Source organism: Mya arenaria, chromosome 7 (genome assembly GCF_026914265.1).
Source record: "Mya arenaria isolate MELC-2E11 chromosome 7, ASM2691426v1".
NCBI lineage: Eukaryota > Metazoa > Mollusca > Bivalvia > Myida > Myidae > Mya > Mya arenaria.
In genome coordinates, this window is record NC_069128.1 from 61,620,851 (window position 1) to 61,647,819 (window position 26,969).

The 26,969-nt window shown below is 34.4% G+C and overlaps 2 protein-coding genes across 6 annotated transcripts in view; one reads left to right on the forward strand and one right to left on the reverse strand.

The window, feature by feature from the left end:
* Positions 1 to 25,867, forward strand: part of LOC128241722 (myosin-7-like) — a 29,466-nt gene extending 3,599 nt beyond the window's left edge. Inside the window, exons 2-11 of the mRNA XM_052958776.1 lie at positions 4,519 to 4,581; positions 5,497 to 5,559; positions 5,728 to 5,790; positions 9,214 to 9,276; positions 11,617 to 11,679; positions 12,603 to 12,665; positions 15,440 to 15,491; positions 15,843 to 15,937; positions 22,082 to 22,269; positions 23,032 to 25,867. Of these exons, the coding sequence (XP_052814736.1) occupies positions 4,519 to 4,581; positions 5,497 to 5,559; positions 5,728 to 5,790; positions 9,214 to 9,276; positions 11,617 to 11,679; positions 12,603 to 12,665; positions 15,440 to 15,491; positions 15,843 to 15,937; positions 22,082 to 22,269; positions 23,032 to 23,161 (843 nt within the window). The 3' untranslated portion in view covers positions 23,162 to 25,867. The remainder of the gene's footprint in view (positions 1 to 4,518; positions 4,582 to 5,496; positions 5,560 to 5,727; positions 5,791 to 9,213; positions 9,277 to 11,616; positions 11,680 to 12,602; positions 12,666 to 15,439; positions 15,492 to 15,842; positions 15,938 to 22,081; positions 22,270 to 23,031) is intronic.
* LOC128241720 (myosin-13-like) overlaps positions 1 to 26,969 on the reverse strand; it is a 257,756-nt gene that overhangs the window by 99,361 nt on the left and 131,426 nt on the right. The window lies entirely within an intron of this gene.

Consider the following 26,969-nt stretch of genomic DNA (forward strand, 5'->3'; position numbering starts at 1 on the left):
TCCGTTGCCAATCACTCCATGTTTTGGTAAAACCTTGTATTCTCGTATATAACTTTTAAATATACCTTCTTTTTGTAAAAGACAAGGCCAAAATGGTGCCGACACCCAAAGCGGCACCACCAGCGTACATTCCGCATTCTCTTTTCAATCTTTGAAATACACTTTACGGCCAATCTTGGTGGAGGCACAAGCCAATTGTTAGATCCTTTCCAAGATTGACTGAAGGCATCAATACCTTCTGTTCCAGGAACCCACCATCTTGAATTGAATCGCTTACGTTGTTTATTGTAGGAAGAAGCAAATCTAACTACTTTGTATTTCCCCCAAAGATTGTCAAAATAACAGAACCACGTTTTTGATAAAAACCAGTCGTTACAGTCTCCACATCTGCTTAAAAAATCTGCTTGACAATTATCATTCCTTGGAATCCATTCTGGTTCTATCGAAACATAATTTTTCCCACAAAAATGAAAAATATCTGATGCGATTAGATGTAAATCCTCTTTTTGCTACCATTTTGCAAAATAGACTGTACGTTCTTATTATCTGAATAAACTTTTACAGTTTTATCCCTTATTATGTCCACTTGACTTACCATTACCCGTCTGACAGCCTCAATTTCTCTCCATGTAGAACTTTTTTGCCGCTCTGACTCTGACCACGTACCGACTACAACTGAATCATTCAAAGCCAAAGCTTTTGAAAAATCAAACCTTTCAGATTCTTGTTTACTTAGTCCGCTCTCTTCCGGGGGTGATCTACCCTTCGTTCTAGTTTTATGACCGTGTAGCTTAATCTCTTTTTGAAAAAAATATATTACCCTTTTCCTGGAGTGAACATTTTTTCTCTACAAGGGACAACTCAGCGTTACCAACTGCGAAATGCCCTACTTCTAGACATGACACACTGCTCGCTTCCAGAAGCATCTTACTGCCCACTTCCGGGGGCGACTGACTGCCCACTTCCGGGGGCGACTTACTGCCCACTTCCTGGGGCGACTTACTGCTTACTTCCGGGGGCGACTTAGTGCCTACTTCCGGAAACGACATATTGACTACTTCCGGTGGCGACATTTTGCCCACTTCCGGGGGCGACTTACGGCCCACTTCCGGGGACAACTTTCTACCCACTTTCAGAGGTGACTTACCTCCAACTTCTGTAGTTTGGTTACAAGTATATGTCTTATGATACTTCTGTTTAGTAACCCCGACCAACTTACTGCCAACTTCCGGGGGAGCAGATATTCCCTCACCACCCAATGACATAATATTGCTCACGCCCAATGAAAACCTACTAGATGCAGTCTGCGTTCTAAGACTAACTTCTGTTTCTAAAATACCATTTACATGGGAATGTCCGCCTACTTCGGACGCAATGGGCCCACTTCCGGGAGTCCTTTATTATCAAAACCCGTTCTCTCTATATAACTGCCGTATCCATCAGCGCTAGCATCACAAAATACTGCAAACTGAGATACAGTTACAGACGTCAAGCTTCGTCCAGAATCATTTAGGGTACGCACGTTATCCTTCCAAAATATAAGCTCTTCAATGGCTTTTTGTGACACCAATACTGGCGAATTCCAGCTTGCCCTGGTGACTAAACAATTGTACATGAACCTGGTAATCATACGAACTTTCTTGCCAACAACAGATTGCAAAGAAATTATTTGACCAATAACTGAAGCCAATAACCTGGCCTGTATCACACTACATTTATCTTTTAAGACAATGTCTAATTCCTTTTGTAAAATATGTTCTAGTTTTTCAATCCTATGCGTCTGTATAAAAAATCTGTTTATATCAAAGTTGATCAAATATCCGAGCCACTCTGCCTTAAGACTAGGCAGCCAATTACATTTTTCGTTTGCCAACAAGAAACCAAAATCAATCAGAGATTGCTCAACATAATGGCTCGATTCTAGAGCTTCTGAGAATGTTTCCTTTCCGCCGATGCCGTCATCTAGAAACATAATGATCTTGTGTCCTTTTGACCTCAGAAAATGTACTAGGACCCGTAAGACCTTAGTGAATATGTGACCAGCAACAGATACACCAAATGGCAGGGAACCATATGCAAAATATTCCGTTTTACCATTATTTCCCAGGCGAACCCCCAAAACGACCTATGTGGTTCGAATATATCAATGTGATGGTAGGCAATCTTGAGGTCGTACGTGTACACATATGTTCCAGGTTTGAAAAGCTCATATGCTACATTTATGTCCTCGAACTTGACTTTAAACAAATGTAAATGAGGATTTATATGTCTACAGTCTAGCACTAACCTGGGTTTTCCTTACTTCCCATACGCTACAGTCAGTGGGTTTACGACCATAGTTTTTTCGTTCGTCTTAAACACCACCCCCTTGTCTAACAAACATTGTATTTCTTTGCTTACAAAATCTTTGTTTTCAAGGACAGACTTATGGTTTTTTAATTCCGCCTCTTTAGGTAGGGTTTTGAACGGCAATTTGTAGCCTTGCTCTATGACATTTATTATGTAAGAATTATCAGAAACCTCTCGCCATTTCGAAACATGTGCTTTAAGCCTATCAGCAGGTGATTCCGCGGAGTGAGTGTCAATCTTTTGAGAACTTACTTCTCTGACTTCTTGTGCCTTCTCAAGCTGTGAGGAGTCCACCGTTACCTCGAGCGGTGTTATATCGACAGCTTCATCGAGCTGTTGTGTATCTGCAGCTTCCTCGAACTGCTGCATTTCTACACTACTAAAACAACAATAACCAATACTCATCTTACTGTTAGAACTGCTATGACACTGTAGCCTCCAATGACCGGCCTTCCCACAGTTGAAGCACAACCCAAGCTTCGTTGGTGTTGCTGAAGGTATGCTCGCAGATTGAGTCCGTTGAACTGCTCTTCCGGCACCTCGTAAAAAGGGATGAAAACGCCCACGTGTCTTACGGCCCCTCTCTGTCTTACTTCCGGGACGCGCGAGATTCGGCCTTCATGATCCTCTTTTCGTCCTCCGAATCCTCTGCCAACGGATTAGACTCGTACTCATGAACCACGCGCCAACCAAGCTCGCTCAAATCAGCTAGCATCACCAATTTTTGACGGTGCGATAGCATCTCCATGGCTGAAGAAAATAAATATGTGTGTACTTTCTTTATCTGTTCCAAAGATAATGCGCCTATTAGATTATACGATAATAAAACTATAATCCTTATTTAACACGTGCCCTGTAATTTCTGTTTCAATTATAAATAAACACTTCAAGAATATTACTAAATGTACGTTTAATGTCTTACTTTGTATTTGTATTTTACACAATCCTAAACCTCTCACTGCCAGGTACTTATTACTATAACGTGTCAAGCTGTTTAGCTCATAATTTCCACGAGTATTTTGAGCATGTTATTAGATCGTTTAACTGTAAACCTAAAATTCAAAATATCGGTAAAGAGATATAATACCTTATTTGATGAAAGTTTTTGACTCTGTCTGATCCTCTGTGTTAACTGCACTTTCTAGCGTCCTTAAAACCTTTCCATTAATCTTATATTGCTCCTCGTTCGATTTGCGTTTGAACTTTGGAGTTTCCGTAGAAATGATCCTACTGATTTTCGACAATTCTTGTAAATGAGAAGTGGTACTTAGCTTAAACATGTCCCTATCTGCTCCAGCATATCGTTCTTATGCTGTGTCAGCCTGGCTTCTATCAAGTCATTTACATCAGAGCCGTCCATTGTAAGTAAAATACTTTCTACGAAAACAAAACAACGACTTCAAGTTTGATGTTGCCCGAACAGCAGTCTCGGTAGAAATGACCAAAGCCCACTTTACCCGCCTAACTACGTCATTTCCCGCGCTTTATACCGCCACCTAGAAAACTGAACAAACCAGTTTTTGACAGGCTATTTTGAGACAATTGTTCTCCGCTATACGGTGTAACGCTGAGAACTATATATAGCTGCAGTATTATCATGTTTGATTTTTGCTATTTTTTTCAATACAAACTGGTCGTTTAATGACCTAATTTGTAATCTTCCAGACCAAAAGAAGTATGTTTTTAATATATTGCTTCGGAATTATTCTTAATTTTCTGACATTTTAAAGGATATGGGAATAGGAAGCATAACAAAATCACATAATTGAACAAAAGTGTGCAAGATATGAAACTTTGAATGGAGTTGATGTCCTTTCGGCAATTGTTCCTTGAGGCAAAAAACAATATATGTTTGTGTCTGATTTCATAGGATAGGAAACCCTGGATTTTGTTATATTGTGTTGTGTTTCATAATTTGCAGCGAAACATCATTGTCACACTACAAAACAGCGACATTTGGTCTTGATTAATCGTAAGCAATACCTTCGATCAAACAATACATTTAGGCGTCTACCGAATCAAAAAAGTAGTTTCAAAAAGAGGACAAACTACTGGCCAGAAAAAGGACCTGATGGCATGTTAATGCTTTTGATTTTTAGTAAATCTATCATATACATTTTATCATATTTGAACTTTTGCATTGGTTATCACAAAATGATTTATTTTCAGACTCGAAAGGAGCTTTTCGAAGAATTAATCCAAGCGAAACTGGACACAGATAAAGCAGAAACGGTAATTATATTGGTAGATAAATAACAAACTAAGGAGTTATTTCAAGTCCACGCGTGTTATTGCTGAAAGGTAAAAACTAGTTCGATCATTAAGATAAAATGGACATTTACCTTCTTGCACATACCATAATGTTGAAAGTTTCTTCATATACATAATACGCGATAAGAAAATATTCGCAACATACGAATAAAAAATATTGCATGAATTGTATGTTTTACGCCGAAAAAAGGGTGCATCAACATTGCAAGAACAGTGAACAACGCGAATATGTGTTTAAAGAAAGCCATTATAGTGCCGTTTCAGACCGCATTGCTGCTTAACAAATGCATTCCTTAAGTGAACTGTTCCCCGGTCAACAGTATGTTTCCTCTTGCGCAATGCCGTCATCGGAATCTCCAAATTTTACTTTTGAACTGCATATCATTAACGTTTTTTCATGTTTTTAACACTTTGTTTTAATAAACAATAGATCAGGTAATTAAACCGTTATTTGTTTTTCAATAAGATAATTTTTTAATCAAGTTATGAAACAGTTTTTTCTTGGTAAGTATGGTAACAATCGCAACTGTTGGCCCTTGTTTCGGGAATGACATTCTGAACTGTTTCACGAGGTCGATAGTTGACTGGTACCCAAAAATGCATGCACTGTTTAATATCAGTTTTTTTCCCGTGCAGATAACATATGTTAAATAGTTGTATGACGAGACGAATAAAATCAAACAAGACCCAGATGTGGTGAAACTTTTTACATATTTGTTATCTTACCGTACATATCTTTAATAAAGTCCTGGTACAACCCAAAAGTTTGTGGGTATGTAAACATCGGTTTCATTATTTCAATTTGCAATAATGTTATTCTAGCGTCATTGTTATTGACCTGTTTTCAAACTTCAAACAAATCATCTTCTATTTCAGGCAAGAAATGAGTTCAAAGAACAGTTATTGCAAGCGAAACGGGACTTAGAAAACTCTGAAAAAGTAAGTAAAACACTTACAGTAGTTCTTACGATAAATGAAATGCGCAAGGGAATAGTATAAATTGATATGACTGCGATATATACAATGACATTTGCGTTTAGCATTTTAAATGTGTTATGATGATATTATTGCAACTGCAAGCTTTATCTTTTGCATGCGTGCTTTTAGACACTGAAAGGGCTTGAACAAGAGTCACTGAATACGAAACAGAACATGGAGACATCTGAAAAGGTAAGAGCAGAAATGCTATTCAATGAAGAAATGAATTAAGGAATGATGTCAGTATTGTTGTGTGGACGTAGTATGGCTTGTTAAAGTATATGCGTTCATATTCCCGATAATGACATTATTCACGCAACTCATTATGTTTATTTACACCAAAAGTTCAGTATTGTATTCTAGAATTGTTAAAAAGTATATAATTCATTTCATTTAAGAAAACTTGTAAAACTCATTTGTTTATATACATATGGTATATGTATGGTAGTTACATGCGAAGAAGGGTTTTACCGATATCGTTTAATAAGTTAATCCGTATAGCCTAGACGCTTGTTTATAAATTTCTGCACAAATGGAAGCGGTTCCATAATGTGTGATGGGTTAAAAAGAAATGTAAATAATGATACTCATATTCAAATGGTGTATATTTTGAATTGTATTTATTTTAGTTATCAAAAGAAAATAAGATTCATTAGAGTACTTATAAAAAAAACCTGTTATTAATGATGGTTTTCAAATGTTTTTGTAATTCATGATATCGAGTAAAGCAAGTGTTTCCTTGTGTTGACAAGATGCACTGTACCCATCAAGGACTTCAATACAATGGTATATTGTCATTTTATAAAGCCATTGTCTATAGTATTTCATTCTGAACTAAATATTATTTGTAAATATGTTTTTATATTGTTTTTGTTTATATTTGAAAACGTGAAATGATTTCATCCATCCCAAATGGTATATGGAATACCTCAACATTCCTAAACGCTTGTTTAAAGCGACACTAAAATCCGTAATAGAAAGTAGAAAAAGAAGTATTTATTTAATCCAGATATTCAAATAATGTTTTTGATTACTGATTGTTCATCTCCATTCTAAATGTAAAAATGCCATGTCCATCATTGATTATTTCTCAGTTTCAACAGCATATTGGTGGAGGCAGGATCTTTATTTCCAAACACAATCCCTGGTTGTACTTTACTTTCAACATGTGTGTTTATTTCTACTGGCACGTCCTATCATAGGTATTATATATCTGTTTGTCTCCAAATTGTAGCATTCTTTATTGAAATATTTTAATCATTGCGCATATGATACAATTTCCCTGTGAGGTCTGGACAAATACAGTATACTGATATTTAAAAGGATTTATAGACAGTAAATAAAGTCAACTCCTGTATTTTTCATTTCATCTCTTTCACCCAAGGTCCAATCTCTTCGATAGCATCTTAATCAATCGACACAATACATAAGTGACATAATCGATCATGACATGAGTTAATAACACACACCTGTTTACCTATGCTTTTAGTACCTTTTCCTTATTTTCATATAAGTGTGGATAAATATGATAAGTTTAACATTTAAGAAAAAAAAAAAAAAAAAACACTTTGAAATTAAACAGGATTCATTTTAAGGAAGGTCACTGGGTACACAAATATCTAACAGGCATGAAAGATATGTAAACTGCACGATGTTATAACACCATCTAATTGCGCCGTGCATGGAGTAATTCCTCCACTAGTGACTAGTATCAATACGCGTACTATAATATCATTATAGTGAAACTGAAATAAGAAAATGAAAGTGTAAGCAGACACTAAACCGTTACTTTTAGCATTGTCATTGTGGAGATGTGGTTTAATCATTAGTTCGTTATATTATGCTATCTAATGGAGTAGTATGGAAAGGGAATTAATACACAAGCGAAGCTATTCGTATATCAAAATTAAAAACAAAACAAAACAACAACAACATGTGAGTTGATTAATATTATGATATTTAAGAAGCTATAAGAACTGAATGAAAAAGGTAATAAACCTACGAAGCTACATTTTTGTCAATTTTAAAAATATGTAATATACGAGGATCATCATTCGTACTGAACACTTATTGTATTTAACGTGTGACAATTTTAAAAATTACAACAAGGGTTTGTTTATCTAGAAAAGTTGTGACCTTATTTAAACATGCTTAGATTTTTTTATCGTTCATATCGACATTCATCCTGATAACCCTTGAAGTGAAACCTTTACAACATTTACGACAGTCCTGGCAAAAATAAAATGTATACAGGTTTGTAAACTTCAATGTATACATATTAATTATGCTATTTATCGTTATCGGCATTTTTACCCAAGGACTCCAATATCAATAAGCTCATATCTAACGACCTTCGTTCTGCCTTCCTTTAGATGAAGGTTTAAATGTTAGAACAGTATTGTTCTGTCCAATCTTCAGGATAGTGGCATATTCGGTTCCCTGTGATTATCATGGCTTATTGATACTTTCAGTGAAAGAAAACAGTGCAATGACTTTACTGGTTCAATATCTGATACGAAATAAAAACACCCTTAAATCGCTTTGCTGATGACTCGATCCTATATATCATTATCAGCGATCCTATGTTTGCTAATCAGCACGTACATCTTGACCTGGATGATACCAATATGCTTATAGATTGATTGTATCATTGTTCCCACCGAGAATCACTTTACATATCTCAAAATATAAAAGGCAGGCACATCCGCCTAATTTAATGGATACTGTTCACATAGCGGAAGTTAAAACTAACAAACATTCGGGCGTCACAATATCAAGTACCTGCTCATGGTATGGACATATCCGATCCTTTGAAACAAATGCCTGCAACGTATTTACGTCATGCGATCATTCAAAACGTCCTAGTTCGTAAATAGCTTGAATAATTATATGCATCATTCATTCGACCTCTTTGAAAATACGAGGCATTTTGAATCATATCCGGAGCAACACGACTATTTTCTTTTTCAAATCTGCATATTAAAACATGAAATAGATCTAAAAGGGAAGAGGGTGGAAGCAAACATACAGCATATTCTATAAGATGATTTAATCTCTTACAATAGCCTTACACATCTTACAATATTGATATGAAAAACTACAGATACAAACTCAGTAGCAAAAAATTAAAACATATTCCCCGTGTAATGGCACAATGTAAGCGCCAAAGACGTAGAATCCAAAAACAAAAAATCACAAACAAGAAACATGAAACAACAAAAAACAGCACTAACAACACAGTGCTTACTTCAGAATTATGTTGATATTCGCAATATTGCATGTCAAACCAAATTCCTTTCTGTCATCTTCAATATCCCCATGGAATGTCATCCCTTTCCATCGTTGCCTTTAAGTATAGTCTTTACAAGACTTCGAAAGATCATTTTCTCCTTTTGACTATGTGACGGTAAGGTGAAGGTCAATAATGAAAAGCTGTGATTGCACTTAATCTTAATGAACATTGTTGAGCATTACCTTTGTCAAACACTTCTGGCCTTCCTTATATAAAGAGCAAACTTTGATTTTACCGTTACCTGACATGCTGTCGTCTAGTTTTTATTGTCAGTCATTGTCATACATACAGATAAGTATGCATCATAATGTTCACGTTTTCAGACAAGGGAGAAACTCTGCGATGAGCTGCAACAAGTAAAACAGAAACTTGATCATTCTGAAAAGGTAAGACATTTGAAAATTGTGTTAAAGAATGTTATATAACGTATCTTCAGGGATGACACGTGCACTGAAACGTTTAAAATTATATTTGGTAGACAACAAATGCACGAGTTACAGATATAGTCATGATAAAGAATAATCTTGATTTAAAGTTAAGAGTAAATGATAACAAAACAAAAAGATTTGCTCAATGAGCTATTTTCCAAAATGTATTACTAAATTAAATGCTATCACACGCCGCTTGACTCTCTATTCATATACTATATGTTCGTTCATGCGTGTGTGTGTGTGTGTGTGTGTGTGACTGAGTGGCAAGAAGTAAGCAAAAAAAACAATCCTTGCGAAAATAAATGTTGTGTAGGTGTGTAACATTGTAATCAATGTATGAATGTCAATTAGCTGAATGGTCGATTGTAGAATTTTTACCACACGCCTATATTTACACCTCAACTTCCATTTCCTAAATGAATGGCCATCCAATTGCAAATATATTTTCCGATGAACGCAACAACTTCGGATATGTTCGGATAGCTAAACATCGCGTTTTAATATAAATTGATAATTGTCAATCTGTTTATTGTTTTTGTCAGAAGGCCACGGAAATCTTTAATCAACATGCTGAAAAGTGTTCATTTATGATTTGTTAAATGTAACAAGTATTTACGATGTTTCCTGTGTTATTGTGACGTATAATGATAAACTGTTTCCGTTTACCGTCGGGTCGTTCTATTTATCCGACGTGTGATAAAGAATAAATGAACGATTTTAAAGATGAGGCATATCTAACATTTCTGGAAAAATGTATTATGAGTTATAAACTATTGGTGTAAAGAAAAGTTATAAATTGCGTGATTGATGTCATTACCGGGCATCGCAGTTGGGCTGGTTCAAGCACGCGTGAAGTTCTTAACTACACACTTAAACCAACTCAACTGCGTTAATTTCTTAAATTATTTTCTATTGTCACGAATAGAGCTCTATAACATCAAAACGTCGTAGTTGTTTTAGTGATCAGCATTACATATGCGAAATGAATGGATGACGTTGGATGTAAGTGGTAAAATAATATACGCTAATATTCAGTATATATGTGGAATATGCTATAACAAGGACCAACGATTTTGTATCGACAACAACATAGTTACAGGATCATAACGGGGGTATCGCTTGAGTTGAAGTAGACTTGATAAAGCTCTTAGGACAGGGTCACCAGCATTTGGAATAAGTATTTTGAGTTCTTTATGGGCTTCGTACAGCTTGTTTTTGTGTTTTGCTAATTTAACTAGATTAGTTTTCTCATTCCTGAGCGTTCTTAACTTGCACCATTATGCTATCAGCTCGTTTACCTCAGCGAATGTTGTTTTCAATCCAGGGATCTCCTCATCTCAAATGAAAACTTGTCTGTTCGGTATACCACTTTTCGAGGAATCTGTTATTTCAAGAAGATTAATTTCAACATTATTATCACAGAGAGATTTCCAATTATAATTTGCATTCATACCTTGATGTGTTATTTTAGGTCGCCCTTGTCAAAAAGCCAGATATGACGATAACATGTTTTGGGGAATGTTTTGGTTTTAGGCAACTGAAAGCTCCACAGACGGGAAAATGATATATTACATTTTGGTCACAAAATGGATCTGCAACGCCACTAGAATGAATCAATGTTAGAAAAAAAGATAAGAGCAATAATGGACTTCGATGATTCAGTGGAATTAGTAGGAAGATCATTTATGAGTGACAGGGAAAACTGCACACATAAAGCTCATTGTTTTGCAGAACTGACTGCAAAAATCCTGCATTTGTATTTACAATACGCGAATAATGATCTGGTCATCAAAAAGATCATGTTTTTCTTGACCTGTTGACTTAGAGAAAAAAGTGGTACAAAAGTAAGAACGATTGTGGTCCATTTTCACATACTTACAGTACGTTTTTTAGCGGCAACTTCCATCACATTAGGGGTACCATTAACGCGTTTTATTACACAGAGAAAACTAGCAACATCATTGTATGCAGATTGTGTCTGATCTCCCTCAGCTTGGTTAGGCCATTTGGTGTATAGTTTGTATTTCATACGATATTATAGTTAATATATTAAACACTATAACCAATCATTTTACGTTTTCAGACCAGGCAGGAACTGTGTTATGAGCTGAAAGAAGTTAAAACAAAACCGTGATAATTCAGAAAAAGTGACACCTTTCACATACATGTTTATGAATTGTATAGTACAGTTATACATGGATAACACTTAGTATTGTGTCAATTGATATGGCTTTTCAATATACGCATTGCCATTTGTTCAAGTTCTTACTTGATCTTTGACCTCTTTGCTTTCAGACAAGGGAGCGATTTGAACAAGATTTACAGAAAGCGAAACAGGACATAGATAAATCTGAAAAGGTAAGGTATACAATGTTGTACAATACCTGTATACATGTTATTTGTAAAACGAATAACTGAAATAAAGAAAATAAAAGAAAAAAGCTGTCAAGCATTTGAACTGATCACAATATATCATTAATAGTTAGTTAAGTTATATAAATATGTTCAGATAGTGCATACTTCATTTTATGTATCGGGTGTAGAAATATCCATACACTTTTGGCATTGATTGAAAGTGTGTTGCCTGCTGATTACAAAGAAAATTACATAAAATACACTTACACAATAAATGGAGACAGACCCATTTTTAAAATCAACTCAAGTATATATGACAAAGTTAGAGGCACAATGTAAGGGACTAAAAACTGAATGTGATACATAAACATCACAAGAGACCAGTCACGCATCAACATAGTTGTTTCAATGAGTGATGTGTTGACTGCTTTGGAACGATCCGTGTTACACGGCTTCAATGAAACACGATTAAACTGGATGTTTAAACTAGTCTATAAGCGAATAACCTAAATATATTCCAACATGTGTCAAAAATTATAATAAAACAACATCTTTAAAATGACACTCCAAAATCAATACATACTTGTGTACAACAAACATCAATTTTGAGTGATAAACCTTGAATAACTTTCTAAATAATGCAATGATGTAAACTATTTATTACTGATAACATGATTGTAACCGTGTATTTAATAGCAGAAAGCACAAACACATTCAATGCTTGGTGAATGCTTTAAAATTTACTGTGATATACTATAGTCTTATAAAGTTGAAATATTGTCGTGTTTTATGATCATTTCTTTCAAATAAAACTCGGTCTCCTTCATAAGTACCGTTGTTTTCGACATTTATTCATCCTTTTTGGAATTTTAAAACAATATTATTTATTGTGGTATATCTTATTTGGGATTTCTATACGCCTTCAGATTAGGAAGGGGATCGAACAAGAGCTTCTGCGAGAGAAACAGGAATTGGACAATTCTGAAAAGGTAAACTCAAGAGTCAACATTACCACGGACTGTGGCAAAATATGACATAAAATGAAATCTAGTCTGTTCAATATTCCAATTTTCGAGATTTCTGTTATTACCAAAAAGGTTAATATCAACATCATTATCGCAGTAAGATGCCCGCTTGTACTTGGCAGCTTTATGGCGATGTTGTTTGAGGTGACACTTGTCAAAATGTCAGATATGACGATGAAGTGAGGAATGTTTTGCGTTTTGGAAACTGATTGCTCCATAGACGGGGCAAGGGCATATTTTTGTTGGTGACGAAATGGATCTGCAACTGAATTAGAATGAATCGATGTTTCTTTAAAAATAAATATAAGAGCAATTATGTACGCTGATGATTTAGTGGAATAAGTCAGAAATCAATTGATTGTGATCGGGAAAACTGCTCACATATAGCTCATTTGTTGATGAACTGGCTGCAAAACTCCTGCGTTTGTACCTACAATTTGCGAATTATGATCTGATCATCAAAAAATCTGATTTGACCTGTTTACTAAGAGGCAAAAGTGGTACAAAAGTAAGAACAATTGTGATCCATTTCCACAAAGTTACACAACCTTTTTTATTGGTAACTTCTATCACATTAAGGGAATTTCTCTGTTGATCCTCTCTTCTAGCAATTTTTTTTTTTGTTTGCAGTTTTTGTCTGATCCCGCTCAGCTTTGTTAAGCCATTTGATGAAATTATCGGTCTAACTCGCTTGCGACGAGATCAATCTAAAAATGTATGACTCGGCATAAAGGTGTAACAAATGATCGCTTTAAATTGTTTTCGTTAAATAACTTCAGATATAGCGATTTCTGTATGGATTTATGTACCAGTAGTCCTAAAAATATAGCTAGGGTTAAATGAGACTTCGTAATGATCGTAAAAATAGCTATAACCTTCGAAGGCTATATGTTTTGCGAAAATACCTTAAACTTGTAAATCGTCTTTTAACAAACACAATTTAAATAATGAAAAACAAAACAAACTACATAACATATTCCTGGGGATTAAGAAAGTGCATAGGTCCATAAATATTTACATGGAGTTCACACTTCAATCTAAGTATCGGATGTAGAAATACAATTGCCATTCCTTTCATATTTTGGCGATAATGTTACATTTTAATGCCTTCTGATGCCATACAATCTTGGTATAATTTGAAAGGGTGTTGCCTGCTGATAACTTACAAAATGACCTAAATACATTTGCGCAACGGAACTAAAGAGACCGGCCCATTATAAAAAAATCAAATATAAGACCTTGTTTACAAAACGAAGTAATGGTCCAAATGAATCTGAATGAGATACATAAATAACACAAACATACCAGACAAGCATCAACATGTTTCTTTAATGAATGATGTGAAACACGGGTTCACTGAAACACAAATGTACTATGGGTTGAAACTAGTCTGTATGCAAATAACCTCACACATATTCAAACATGTATCAGTAAAAATAATAGTACATCACCTTGAAGCCTCGCCATAGCCAGTATCGACCTAAAACAATAAACAAATAAAGTAAATCGAACTCATAAACTGATAAATAATTTCAAGTACCCAATGACTTTCACCTTCGAAGGCTATATGTTTTGCGAAAATACATTAAACTTGTAAATTGTCTTTTAACAAACACAATTTAAATAATGAAAAACAAAACAAACTACATAACATATTCCTGGGGATTAAGAAAGTGCATAGGTCCATAAATATTTACATGGAGTTCACACTTCAATCTAAGTATCGGATGTAGAAATACAATTGCCATTCCTTTCATATTTTGGCGATAATGTTACATTTTAATGCCTTTTGATCCCATACAATCTTGGTATAGTTTGAAAGGGTGTTGCCTGCTGATAACTTACAAAATGACCTAAATACATTTGCGCAACGGAACTAAAGAGACCGGCCCATTATAAAAAAATCAAATATAAGACCTTGTTTACAAAACGAAGTAATGGTCCAAATGAATCTGAATGAGATACATAAATAACACAAACATACCAGACAAGCATCAACATGTTTCTTTAATGAATGATGTGAAACACGGGTTCACTGAAACACAAATGTACTATGGGTTGAAACTAGTCTGTATGCAAATAACCTCACACATATTCAAACATGTATCAGTAAAAATAATAGTACATCACATTGAAGCCTCGCCATAGCCAGTATCGACCTAAAACAATAAACAAATAAAGTAAATCGAACTCATAAACTGATAAATAATTTCAAGTACCCAATGACTTTCACGGTACAAAATTACTTACTTTAAATAATTATTCCGGTACATTATTTACGTACTCGCATATCCATACGCAATTAGGCGTCTAAAATTCATGTAAAGTCTGTAGCTTTATTTTTGTGTTTTAATTACTTGGCCGAATGTTTTAGCGTATTGCTTGTTAAAGGTAAATATCACATTTAAAGGTCATTTTACAAACGTCATTGCATATCGAAACTTCTCAGTATTTTAGTAAGCACGATACAACGTTAAGACGGAGTTAAGAAGTACGAAAGTCGACTTTTGTCACTTTAAAATGGTAGAATGACTTGGTTGTCTTTTACTAAAACCTATTGTGTGAAAAATATCAGTTTTTGTTAAAGATTGACTCATGCCTTAACAAAGACAAAACAGTGAATACAGCGATAAAATATATGAAAAACGTATGTTCTGGTTGATATGTAGCGTGTGTCGTTTTTCGAAATAAGTTCTGTATACAAACCATATCCTCTTTCTCATTTATATGTTATAAAGGAATGTACAAAACTCCAGGCAAAGTGTACTCACTTGAAGGAATACATTAAATGTAAGTTCCCCTTACACAATTACGTAGTATACACGTAAATAGATGTATAATTTGGTGACGAATAATATTATCTTTATTTCAATATATAGTTATGCTTTAGTTGATAGTAAATGATTATTATTGTTTAAGTAAGTGTTGGTTAATAAAAGTTGTTTTTACTTGAGTTACAACCCCAAATCTTTAACAAGGGAGAAGTGATCCATAGTATCGATCGTTTTGGCTGTTTTAAATTGGTTGTGTAGCTAGCTTCTTTAACAAAATCTAGCAGAAGAACAAACAAAATGTGTGTTTTACCAAATCCATTATCAATAATCGAAATTACAATAATAATAATTAGTATGTTTGTTAAAGGGACGCAGCCCACTGGAGCGGTGGAGGTCAAGATTAACCTGGAACAACGCTTTCCAATTGAGTGTGTGTTTACATTCCTGGATGGTATTCAGACGGTAATCATTTCTGTTTGTCAATGACGAGTGTCCAGCTGACGAATTCTCGCAAGTAATTTCTTGATATTCCTAACACCATACTGTTGATTGTAACAATAAAAAGGCAAAGATATATTGCACCACTTAATCGTTCTCCAAAGCTACATTCACTTGTTGCAATATCTGTGATTTAGTTATCCAACTTATACAGACAGAATGCCCTCAACGTGATACTACATTTCTGCCAATATATTATGGTATCTTTAAAAATCTTTATGATTTGATCGAGTATCAGTACCGTAACACAATAAAAAGAAAAAAAAACAAAACATGAACTTTTAAAACAGCATAATTTATAAAATAATATATACGCACATTAAAATATATACGTAACTCAACTTATATAACTATGGATTTAGCATAAGTATGCTAATCATGGTTGGTCCCGTAACTAAATTCGTAGTATTTAAGGTGTGAGGTTTTTTAGTAGAAAGTCTGATGGCTAACACTATATTGAAATATGAATTCTAAGATTGCTTCCTATACTTCATAGAAAATTTGAATGCTTTAAATACAAAACATTTAAATGATTATATTACATCACTGATAATTAAAGTTATTAATACGATAGATAGGTTGATTACGGTCAAGTTAAATTTGATTTGCTATACAAATACAAATACAAAGCATTTATATAGCGCAAAAATGTATAAAATATTCGGTTGCGCTGTACAATATCAGAACAAAACATCGCATACATACATAAACAAAATTAGCAATGATATTAAAGAAATATTATATGCGATATGATTTTAAAAGCACTTCGTATAGTCACTCTTGAGTTTAGTATCTTTGATATAGTCATTTACACAACATTCTAATTGTTAAACCGCCCAAACAAGTATGTCTTTAATTTTGACTTAAACTGCTTTCCATTAGCAATGTCCTTCAAATAATTTGGTAATGAGTTCCGCCACTGAGGTCCAACAACTGCTAGAGATCTATCAGCAAGTTTAGTTTTTGTAGTTGGAATGTCAAAGAGATGACTTGAGGAGGAGGATCTCAGTCTTTGTCGGTTTTGGTTTTTAGATGAAATAAACATGTCATAAAGGTACGAAGGTGTTGTGCCATTCACAACACGAAACACAGCCACAAATACTTTAAACATAATTCTGGCACGAATCGGAAGCCAGTGTAAAGATCTAAGAATCTCAACACTAGGTTGTTCGTTTGTGGCACCAGTAACAATGCGTGCAGCATGATTCTGTACACGTTGTAATTTGTCCCGTTGGTAACTTGGAATACCAGTGAATAGTCCATTGCAAAAGTCCAGATGTGAATGTATCAGACCATGAACGAGTATTTCTGCGGATTTCTGAGTAAGATGTTTTCTGATTGTCTTCAGATTTCTTAATTGCATATTTGCTATTTGACACTTTCTGGAAATGTGCTTATCAAAACTCAGATTACTGGTCATCTGTACCCCCAAATCTCGAACAGTATCGACAAAGTTGACTTCGATCCCACCAACGTTAACACTGGTTATGTTCAGCTTGGACAGTTGTTGCTGTGTCCCATAGACAATTATTTTACTGTTATTCATCTTTAGTTTGAACTCAGTCATCGATAACACAATATCATTAAGGCAATCGTTGAGTTGTTGAAGAACGATTGTCTCACTTTTAGTATCATCAGCTCTAAATTTGAAGGCAACTTTATGGTCATCCGCGTATCCATATATATCTGCTGGATACTTCTGCACTACTTTGTTAAGGGCAGCTATATATAGAGTAAATAGGACTGGGCCAGCACAAGAACCCTGAGGGACACCGAATCTCAATGGTTCGGTATCAGATGCCGACTGCTCAATGACAACTTTCATTGTTCTATTGGTTAAATATGACTCAATCCATTTCAATGGGATGCCTTGGATGAAAAAGTCATCATGTAAAATTTTAAGCAGTGTTGGTACATCGATGGCGTCAAACGCGGCACAGAGGTCAATCATAACTACAATGGATACGCGGCGTTTATCAGCTGTATCTAAAAGGTCACTGTACATTTTCATCATAGCAGTTTCAACACTGTGAAATTTACGATATGCACTTTGGTAAGATGGTAGCAAGTTGTTGGATTCAATATGACAAGAAATCTGTTTCATTGCCGCTTTTTCAAGAATTTTTGACAGAAAAGTAAGATTGGACACCGACCGATAGTTTTTCAGTTCTATAGGTAGGCCTTTCTTTTTCAAAAGAGGCTTGATAACGGCACTCTTCCATTCCTCTGGAAACACGCCAGATGATAATGACCGATTGACAATTTCAGTTATTACTGGTGATAATTTTGACAAGTGTTCTTTAAGCTTTGGTGTAGGCAAAATATCCAGTTCACATGTTGTTGATTCTGAATCTTTCACAAATGTAGTTATATCATTCTCGCTTAATGGCTGGAATTCTGTTAAAACAGGGTCACACTACCAGAAGAAGTAGGGTCTCTGAGGTAAATCGTTTTAAGGCATCTTTATTCGATGTATTTTAAAACTGTTTTGCACATGAGGGTCGACTCCTGCAAAATATTTAAAAATCGACCTTTCCCTTTAAAGTTAGACATTTTAGTTGATTTTATGCTTTAGCACCGCAAATCGAAATCAGGTATCGTGAAATCTGTTTTTGAAATGACATTTAAAATCATAAATGCGTCGGATTGAAATTGTATTGCCTGTGAACAGAATTGTAAGAAAGGTAAGATCATGCTTGTAGAGACTACAGCCCTTCAAATATTTCAACGTTTTCATTTCTGTATCCATGAGTAACCGTATCAATCTCAAAATCCTACTGATGTTATTTCTTCTCTCGGGTGTAACATGAAGCCAAATGGACATTATCCACTCGGCATGAAATAATTTTATATTATTAGATTCAGGTTTTACTGACGTTGTTGTTTATATTACCAAACAGTGTTTGTTTTGTACGTCTACTTTCTTCATTAAAGGACTCAAAACTTAAGTTGAAGCTGGAGTCCTCGCAAAAACGGCTTAACTATAAACCGAGCTTTGCCCATCTAAACAATTATAGTTTCATTTGTTATATGTGGAATGATTATGTCCAATTATGTCATATGTTATGTGTGTTTTGCTTTTGATAGCAAGTGACGTACATCCAAATCCAGGCCCAAACTCAAGAACAGCATGAACATCCTTTACATTCTCAACATTTGTGATGCCTGACTTACATTGTCATATCTCATTTGTTCACTGCAATGTGCAGAGCTAACTTTCGTAACTCTATTCAGAACATAAAGATTTCAGTATTCTTGCATATTTCATTTTGAGTTTTCCTTAATTGTTACATCAACAGTTAGAAAGGACAAAGACGATAATCATGGCGGAGTTGCTGTATATGTTATGAACAAGAAATTTTATCATAAACGGTTCGACCTTGAGCTCATTGGTGTGGAGTATGACAAATACGTACTAATCAGTATATACTATGGACAACCAGATGCAACAACGATTAAGCACACATATATTCTCGAATCCATTAATCTGGCAATTGATTTTGGTATCCCGGATTATATTATAGGCGATTTTAACATCAATACACATAATCCAACATCTGCTACAAAATTCCACTAATATGTGAGATGTTTTTTGTGTCATAAATAATTGATTCTCCTAGCAGTTTCACTGAATCATCTGAGGACATTATTGCTTTTATCATTACACCTTAGGAAACACTGATTCATTCTAGTGGAGTTGCAAATGCAATGTTGATCAAAATGTAAGATGTTAATGACCCATCAATGGAGCTCTCAGTTTCCAAAACAAAAATATGTTTGCGATAATAATTTTGACATCATCTTCTTATATCATGTCAGCTGTACCAGGTATCTCGAAAAGCTGTTTACCGAACAGACAAGTTCTGATTCGAGATCACAAACCTCCCTGGTATGACAACAACACACGCCGTCGTAAACAAGCTTACCGTAAAGCGCGATGATCCATCTTACAACGACGGTCGCAAGAGTGCAGAACACTCCGAAATTAGATAACTAACCTAATAAAATCAGCAAAACACAATTACAATCTAACCCTTACCGATAAATTAAAAACTCAAAATAATTCCTCAAAAACTGGTGGTCATGTCTTAAGAGCTTTATCGAGTCTACTTCCGTGCAGGTGATACACCGGGTAATATCCGGCACACATGTCATAGACGATACATACTCGTCATGTTATTGTTTCTGATATCAACGTTTCTATTGGTCGTTACTAGCCCCCTTGTTAGTGTTGGTGGTCCGGGTGAGGTGGCAACTATCCTGAACGGGGATTTGAATAAGATGTTTTCTTGGTCATCCGATTTGCTTGTTAAATTGAATCCTAAAAAATCCTCTACAGAGACATTTCGAGAAGGATGCAACAAGTATAGCATTCACCTATATATATTTGCAGGATGAACGGGTTCTCTAAGCTGATGACAATCATGATTATTGGGGAATATTTGTTATAAAAGTTCTTGACCGGGGTGCTCAAATCAAAAATATTAAATCAAAAAGATGGAAGAGAATAAATACAATGCTTAATTGGAAATTCATTTGATCAAAAGTCACTTGAGACATCTTTTATTTCGTTAATACGGCCTTTTTTGGTAAACGGCATTTAACAATAAAAAAGTTCTTGATAGGGTCCAACAAGAACCTTAAATGATCACGAAAATAAAACCCTTCAAGTGCTTCATACGCGATTTCGCACAAGCTGTAGCGTCCTAGCTGTTAATATCTATGCATTGCTAGACATTGTTAAAAGTCCGTACTGTATTATTTATGGCGAGGTAGAATACTGCCATCACTTCTGTTTTAAATGTACACGCTTCTCGACAGAGATACCTGAGAACATGAAATGTGCTTCCCCTAGTTAAAAACCATGATGTTTCTGTGACCAGACATTCAGTGCTTAATCTAACAGGTCCATCTTCAAAATACGTTTAAGCCAACGGAGAATAAAGACGTTCTAGTTCGCCCACTCAATCCACTCTATTTTACATTCTTTTCTATTCCTTCTATCGCTTTTCATATTTTTGTTGATTAGACTCGTCATTTAATTATTTATTTTTATATTTATTTACATTCTCAATCATTTTTGAATTTGTTCATTCCAAAGTTAATATTAACCGAAATGCAATGCTACGCTTAACTACTGTGCACCTTAAACCAGTTCGAAACGGCAGTCAGATATTGTCTATCATTATCCAGCTCAATCCTATATTTTGATATTGTATATATGACCTTGCATACTGTGTATGATTCTTTTAATATTACAATATTCAAACTAAATACGGAGCATCGCCAGTATTCCATTAATTTACATGTTTAATATCCAGATTTAAATACGTAATTGTGGTAATTACATCATAGAGAAAAGCATCAGCAGTATGCCATGAATTTACAGGTGTAATATCCAGATCTAAAAACAAACTTGTGATAATTATTTCATACATAAATCATCATTTGTATGCCATGAATTTACAGGTTTGAGATCCAGATCCAAATACAAACTTGTGATAATTACTTAATTAAAAAAGAATCATCAGTGTGCCATGAATTTACATGTTTAATATACAATTCCAAATAAGAACTTGTGATAAATAGTTCATAGAAAAAAAGCATCATCTGCATGATTTGTATTTAAATGTTTTTAAAATGTGCCCTTGCAATCAATTGGATATGGTGTCACAGTCTGTTTAATAAAATATGACTATATAAGTGCTAGTGACCATATGTGCCGGGTTCGTCAGTGTCATACATTGTCTTCGGTATATCTTCACATACATTTTCTTATTACAATATAAACGTTTGTTTTGAAGGTAACTGATATGCTTTGATTCCATATAATCAGAGTCAAATCAAGTTTCATCATACACGTATGTTACAAAAGCCTGCCTCGTGTTAAGTAAAAATCATACCTTCGTCGGTAGTTGTTTTAGACATATTTAAAAACGGTCGTAAATAATCTACATTCAGAAACTGCTGCAATAAGCCAAATGGTTCTTAACATCAGAAAATATAATAAACATTTAGGCTGGATTTTTAATATAGTGTATACATTATTATTATATTCATAACTACACTTGTAATACAAGCGTTTATATGCCCTTAATTTACTTGTAGATACACAATCCGAACCCGGGAAAACCGTATAAAGGCGGGATGTTTACAGGACGTTTAAAGAACGACAATGAGGGTCAGCTGGTTTGTAGGATGTTGAAGGCGACGTTTAGGAGAGGACTGATGTTTACTGTTAATAAGGAAGAGGGGGTTGGGCTGGATGGCTTATCACTGTTTTGTGATTCTGCTGTGTAAGAATTGTTAAGCATATTTAGATTGGAGTCAGCATAAGAATATGTTGCCTGATAAAGGTGCTACTCAGAAAAAGCCATTATGGGTAGTGTCACCCTCGTTTAAATCGTCTTGTGGAGGTGTTCAACATTCATAAGGTTATTTACAAGATGTATCAATATTGAAGCAAAGAATGCAAACATGTCATGTTTATGGTGTAGTTTGTACCAGCCGTTATAATGGACGCATTTAGATGTGTGGGAGACAGGAGTGTTGTTCTGGTTGGTGTCTCATTATTGAATGACAGTACTTTCTATGATCAGTGGGAGTATAACAGATATGGCAAAACGTACAATAACTTTTCTGAAATATGAAATAACTTTTATTTAACACTTTTTTGAACTCCTAATGGGCTGTTACTCATTACTTCAGCATTTCAAGTGTTAATACCGTATTATCCTTTCGATAACATAATCCTATTTCATTTTTGTATTGATACTGATTCAGATAAAATCAAATGTAATGAATAAAAGATAGACTCAATCGTGTATATAGTAAATCACTGTAATAACTCCATATTATATAGGAAATATGCATATTATTTTGATTATAAATGTTAATGATATATGTTTTCAAAATAGGAGTACAATTACGAAACAATTCATTCAAATTTAAGAACAAACTTTTTTAATTTGTGTTTTGTTAAACTGTTTACATGACAATAAGGTTCCATACAATAACATGCAAATCACACCGTTACTGAAGTTATACCGTTGTTTTAGGCTTCAGGTCACGCGTTATCGTAGATACATACGGACGGTGAAAGCGGAGCTTGCAGCCAAGGGCATCACAGAGGCGAACATAGATCTAACGGAGAAGCTGGAAGAGACCTTCATTGTCGATGATCCGTGACTTTCATCGAACATTTGTTGTCGTTAGTCTTTCCATCAGGCGATATGAGTTTTAATAGCTAAAGATTTATTAAGTCATGTGAAAGAATTGCATAACACGATAACGTCATATGATGCTTATTTATGGCAAATGTTAATATATGGGGACAAGCTATGTTACAAATCCCGTACTGCGATGTAGTTATATAACATCTGGATCAATTGGCAAGAATACATATGAAATGATAACAACAAACAAACCATTTACTTTTTCCAGAAAATACTAAATACGTTGTATCTTATCTTGTCTGGTAAATGTTTGTTTGGTAAGCGCGGCAAGTTTTCGCTTTAGTTCATTTATAACTTTACATTAGCGAGGTTTCGAAAGCCGATTGTACGGATACGCATATGTGTGGGCGTTTTGGGGCACAATGTCGTCATGGTTAATGAAATTGCACAACTTCCGACCGACATGTATGTTAGCTCGAGGAATGTGTTGATGCGAGTGTCAGTGTATCTAAAAGTACAAAATGAAAGTTAAATGATCGTAGCTAAACGTACAAGTACTCATACAGGTAATGAGTACAATGTATTATTCAATTTATTTATAGTGTGTAACCTTATATTCCATGAATGAAGATAATATTAACATACATAGTTTGCAAATTTGTTGTAAATTGTACAAATGTTTTGTTTTCCATGATAAATTGTTTGTGTTGAAGTAAGCATATTAATCGGCATATAAAGACAAATGTGCTACCCGTGTATGCGGAGAATATCCGTGCAAAAAGTAAGGTGGTTGTCCGGTTAGCGCAGTGGTTAGCTCACTCGTTTCTTACCAAGGCGACCCTAGTTCGATTTCCGGCCTGGGCGCATGTCAATTTTGTTTGTGGTCACCAAGCCGGACAATTGTGTTTTTTTTTCGGGTACTCCGGTTTCCCCCACAGAACATGACCACACTCTCGCGTAATATCGTGTTAACGAGCGTGACTAATATAATGTTGTAATAACTTGTTTCACAATCGTTGTAAAATAAATAAGTTTAAACTGAACTAAAAGTAACGTGCCTATAAATATAAACGCTGTTCATTTTTACGCAAGTTTTGTTATATGTTGTCCTTGTCCTTGAAACAGTTACTTCAGCCACACAACTCGCGTTCGTGTATACTCTCTTTAATAGTTCGGATAGGAGATGTTTTAACTAATGCTTTTCTAGATTAAAAACAAGTTAAATACTTAATATGTCAGCTCAATATGAACGATGTATTGAGTTATTGCTAAACCGTAGCAGCAATAAGGCATGTAGTTTGGGGTAACAACCGTGTAGACACATTTATGTAGGTACATAGGTTTAAATATTTTCATCTTCTGTTGAGGATATTAATGAGTGTTCGAGGGAAGCACCACAAATAAGGAACAATCCGTTTATAGATTCAATACACGGGGACATAAATTACAGCAATAACAAGGTTATTGTTAAAATGAAAAGACATCCAAATTGATTCTCTCATGTGCTCTATGGTCAGCATTAAACATATTAATTGGTCTCTGTCATGTTTTAAAGGATCAGTCAATGCACATGTTCATAAGTCACTCTCAGGTGTCGTAGAGTCAGCCATTGCATATGTTAATGAGTCTCTCTCATGTTGTATACTTTCAGCCGTTGAACATGTTAATAAGTTTCTCTCATGTGTTGTAGGGTCAATCATTGAGCATGTTTAAAGCTTTTCTCTCATGTTTTGTAGGGTCAGCTATTGAACATGTAAAAATCTTTCCCTCATGTTTTGTAGGGTCAGCCATAAACATGTAAAAAGGTTTCTCTAATATTTTGTAAGGTAAGCCTTTGAACATGTTTATAGATGTCACTTATATTTTGTAGGGTCAGCCATTGTACATGTTTATAGGTTCCTCTCATATTTTGTAAGGGCAGCCTTTGAACATATTTATAGGTGTCTCTTATATTTGAGTCAGCCATTGAAAATGTTAATAGGTTTCCCTCATGTTTTGTAGTGTCAGCCATTGAACATGTTAACATATTTCTTACATATTTTGTAGGGTCAGCCAATGAACATGTTAATAGGTTTCTCTCATGATTTAGGGTCTGCCATATTGAACATGATAATAGATTTCTCTCACATTTAGTATGATTCGCCATTGAACATTTTAATGGGTTTCGCTAATGTTTTGCAGGGTCATCCAATGAACATGCAAATTTGTTTTTCTTATGTTTTATAGGGCAAACAAATGAACATATTAATGTGGGTCTCCATAATTTTAAAGAATGTTTACGTTGATCTTTCCTTTCAAAGCAATATATTGATAAACTAAAGTAATTCGTACTAAATATATAATAAAGGAGGACATCACACAAAGGTACCTTGGCAGGTAAATGTTTACAAAGTTTGCAAATACCAACTTAGGGTTTTATCCATCATGGACTTAATAACACCCACACATTATACACTATTTCAATATAGTTTTACTATCAGATTGAGGGATTCATCCGTGATGGATTGAATTCCATTATGGATTACACACTATTTCAATATAGTTTTACTAACTGATTTAGGGATTCATCCGTTATGGATTTAATTCCATTATTGATTACACACTTTTAAACTTAGTTTTATTCCCTAAGATTAAACCTGAAATACTAAAATAGGAAGCCGGTGAAACAGTCTCAATCATATCATATCAATATATAATTCAATATTAAATTGGGTTATAGTTTTTTCTGCAAATTATATAAAAAAAAAAAATCTGTTGAATGTATTGCTCTTGAAAGTTAAAGTATTATAATGTTTTACAATTTGTAATAAAGACAAAGTTGTGTTTTAAACAAACCTCTTAAAAAATCTTTATAATGCATTAACACAATACCATCTTGGTTACGCTTCCTCGTCTGGGTACTTTGGTATCACCAAGAAATAATAAAAAAACTGCAGATGGAACAAAACATTTTTTCGATGTATTCACGATGTTTATTAAACTAGACAACCCAGATAATCGTGTCCATCAAACGTTTTATGACAAATTTCCAAGTTATATAAAGGAAAAGATTACCACATGTAGAGATTGACAGTTATATATTGATATGTGTAGATGTTTGTGTTGATGTTATGTATATGTATATGCATATAAAATATATAATCTCCTATATACCATTCATTGTATTTTTATAATTTTGATTATTGTAAGTTTTGGTATGTTATATGTTGTTTGTAGTGCACGAAAGTGCATACATATGTAATAATATTTACACATGCTTTGTACTTTTCACCATTTTTTTATGATATTCGGCTATGGGTCTATGATCTTCTGATAAATAAATGTTCTGTTCTATATTAGTGTGCGTTTTAGAGAACATGTAACCAGTGTTTATATTTGATTGTTTGACTACTTGGATTGTCTAGTGTAGTTTTCATTGGTTTAAGTAAGTGACATATGTATTTTTAAGTACATGTTTTGTAGTTTATCAAAAACAACTTTTAACCCATTTTTTATTATTTGTGCATGTTGTAAATATTAAATAGTTTTGTGATTAGGAAAGAATTTTCTTTGTGATTTATGTCATCTGATAATACCTAAATAGTGCTAACAATGCCTGGACTGCATTGGAATTAGAATTTGTTTAGAGGTTATCCTGTGCAAATGAACCTTGTTATCCTCTGTAACAGAAGTAATATATACATTCAAACAGTATGCTTGATTAAATTGGAAACTTATAGTAATATTATTATTGGTTATAAGTATTATTCAACTGTAATCTCTGACATGTATCTTATTGAATATGTACCATGTACTGTATGTTTTTATAAGGTTTGACATTG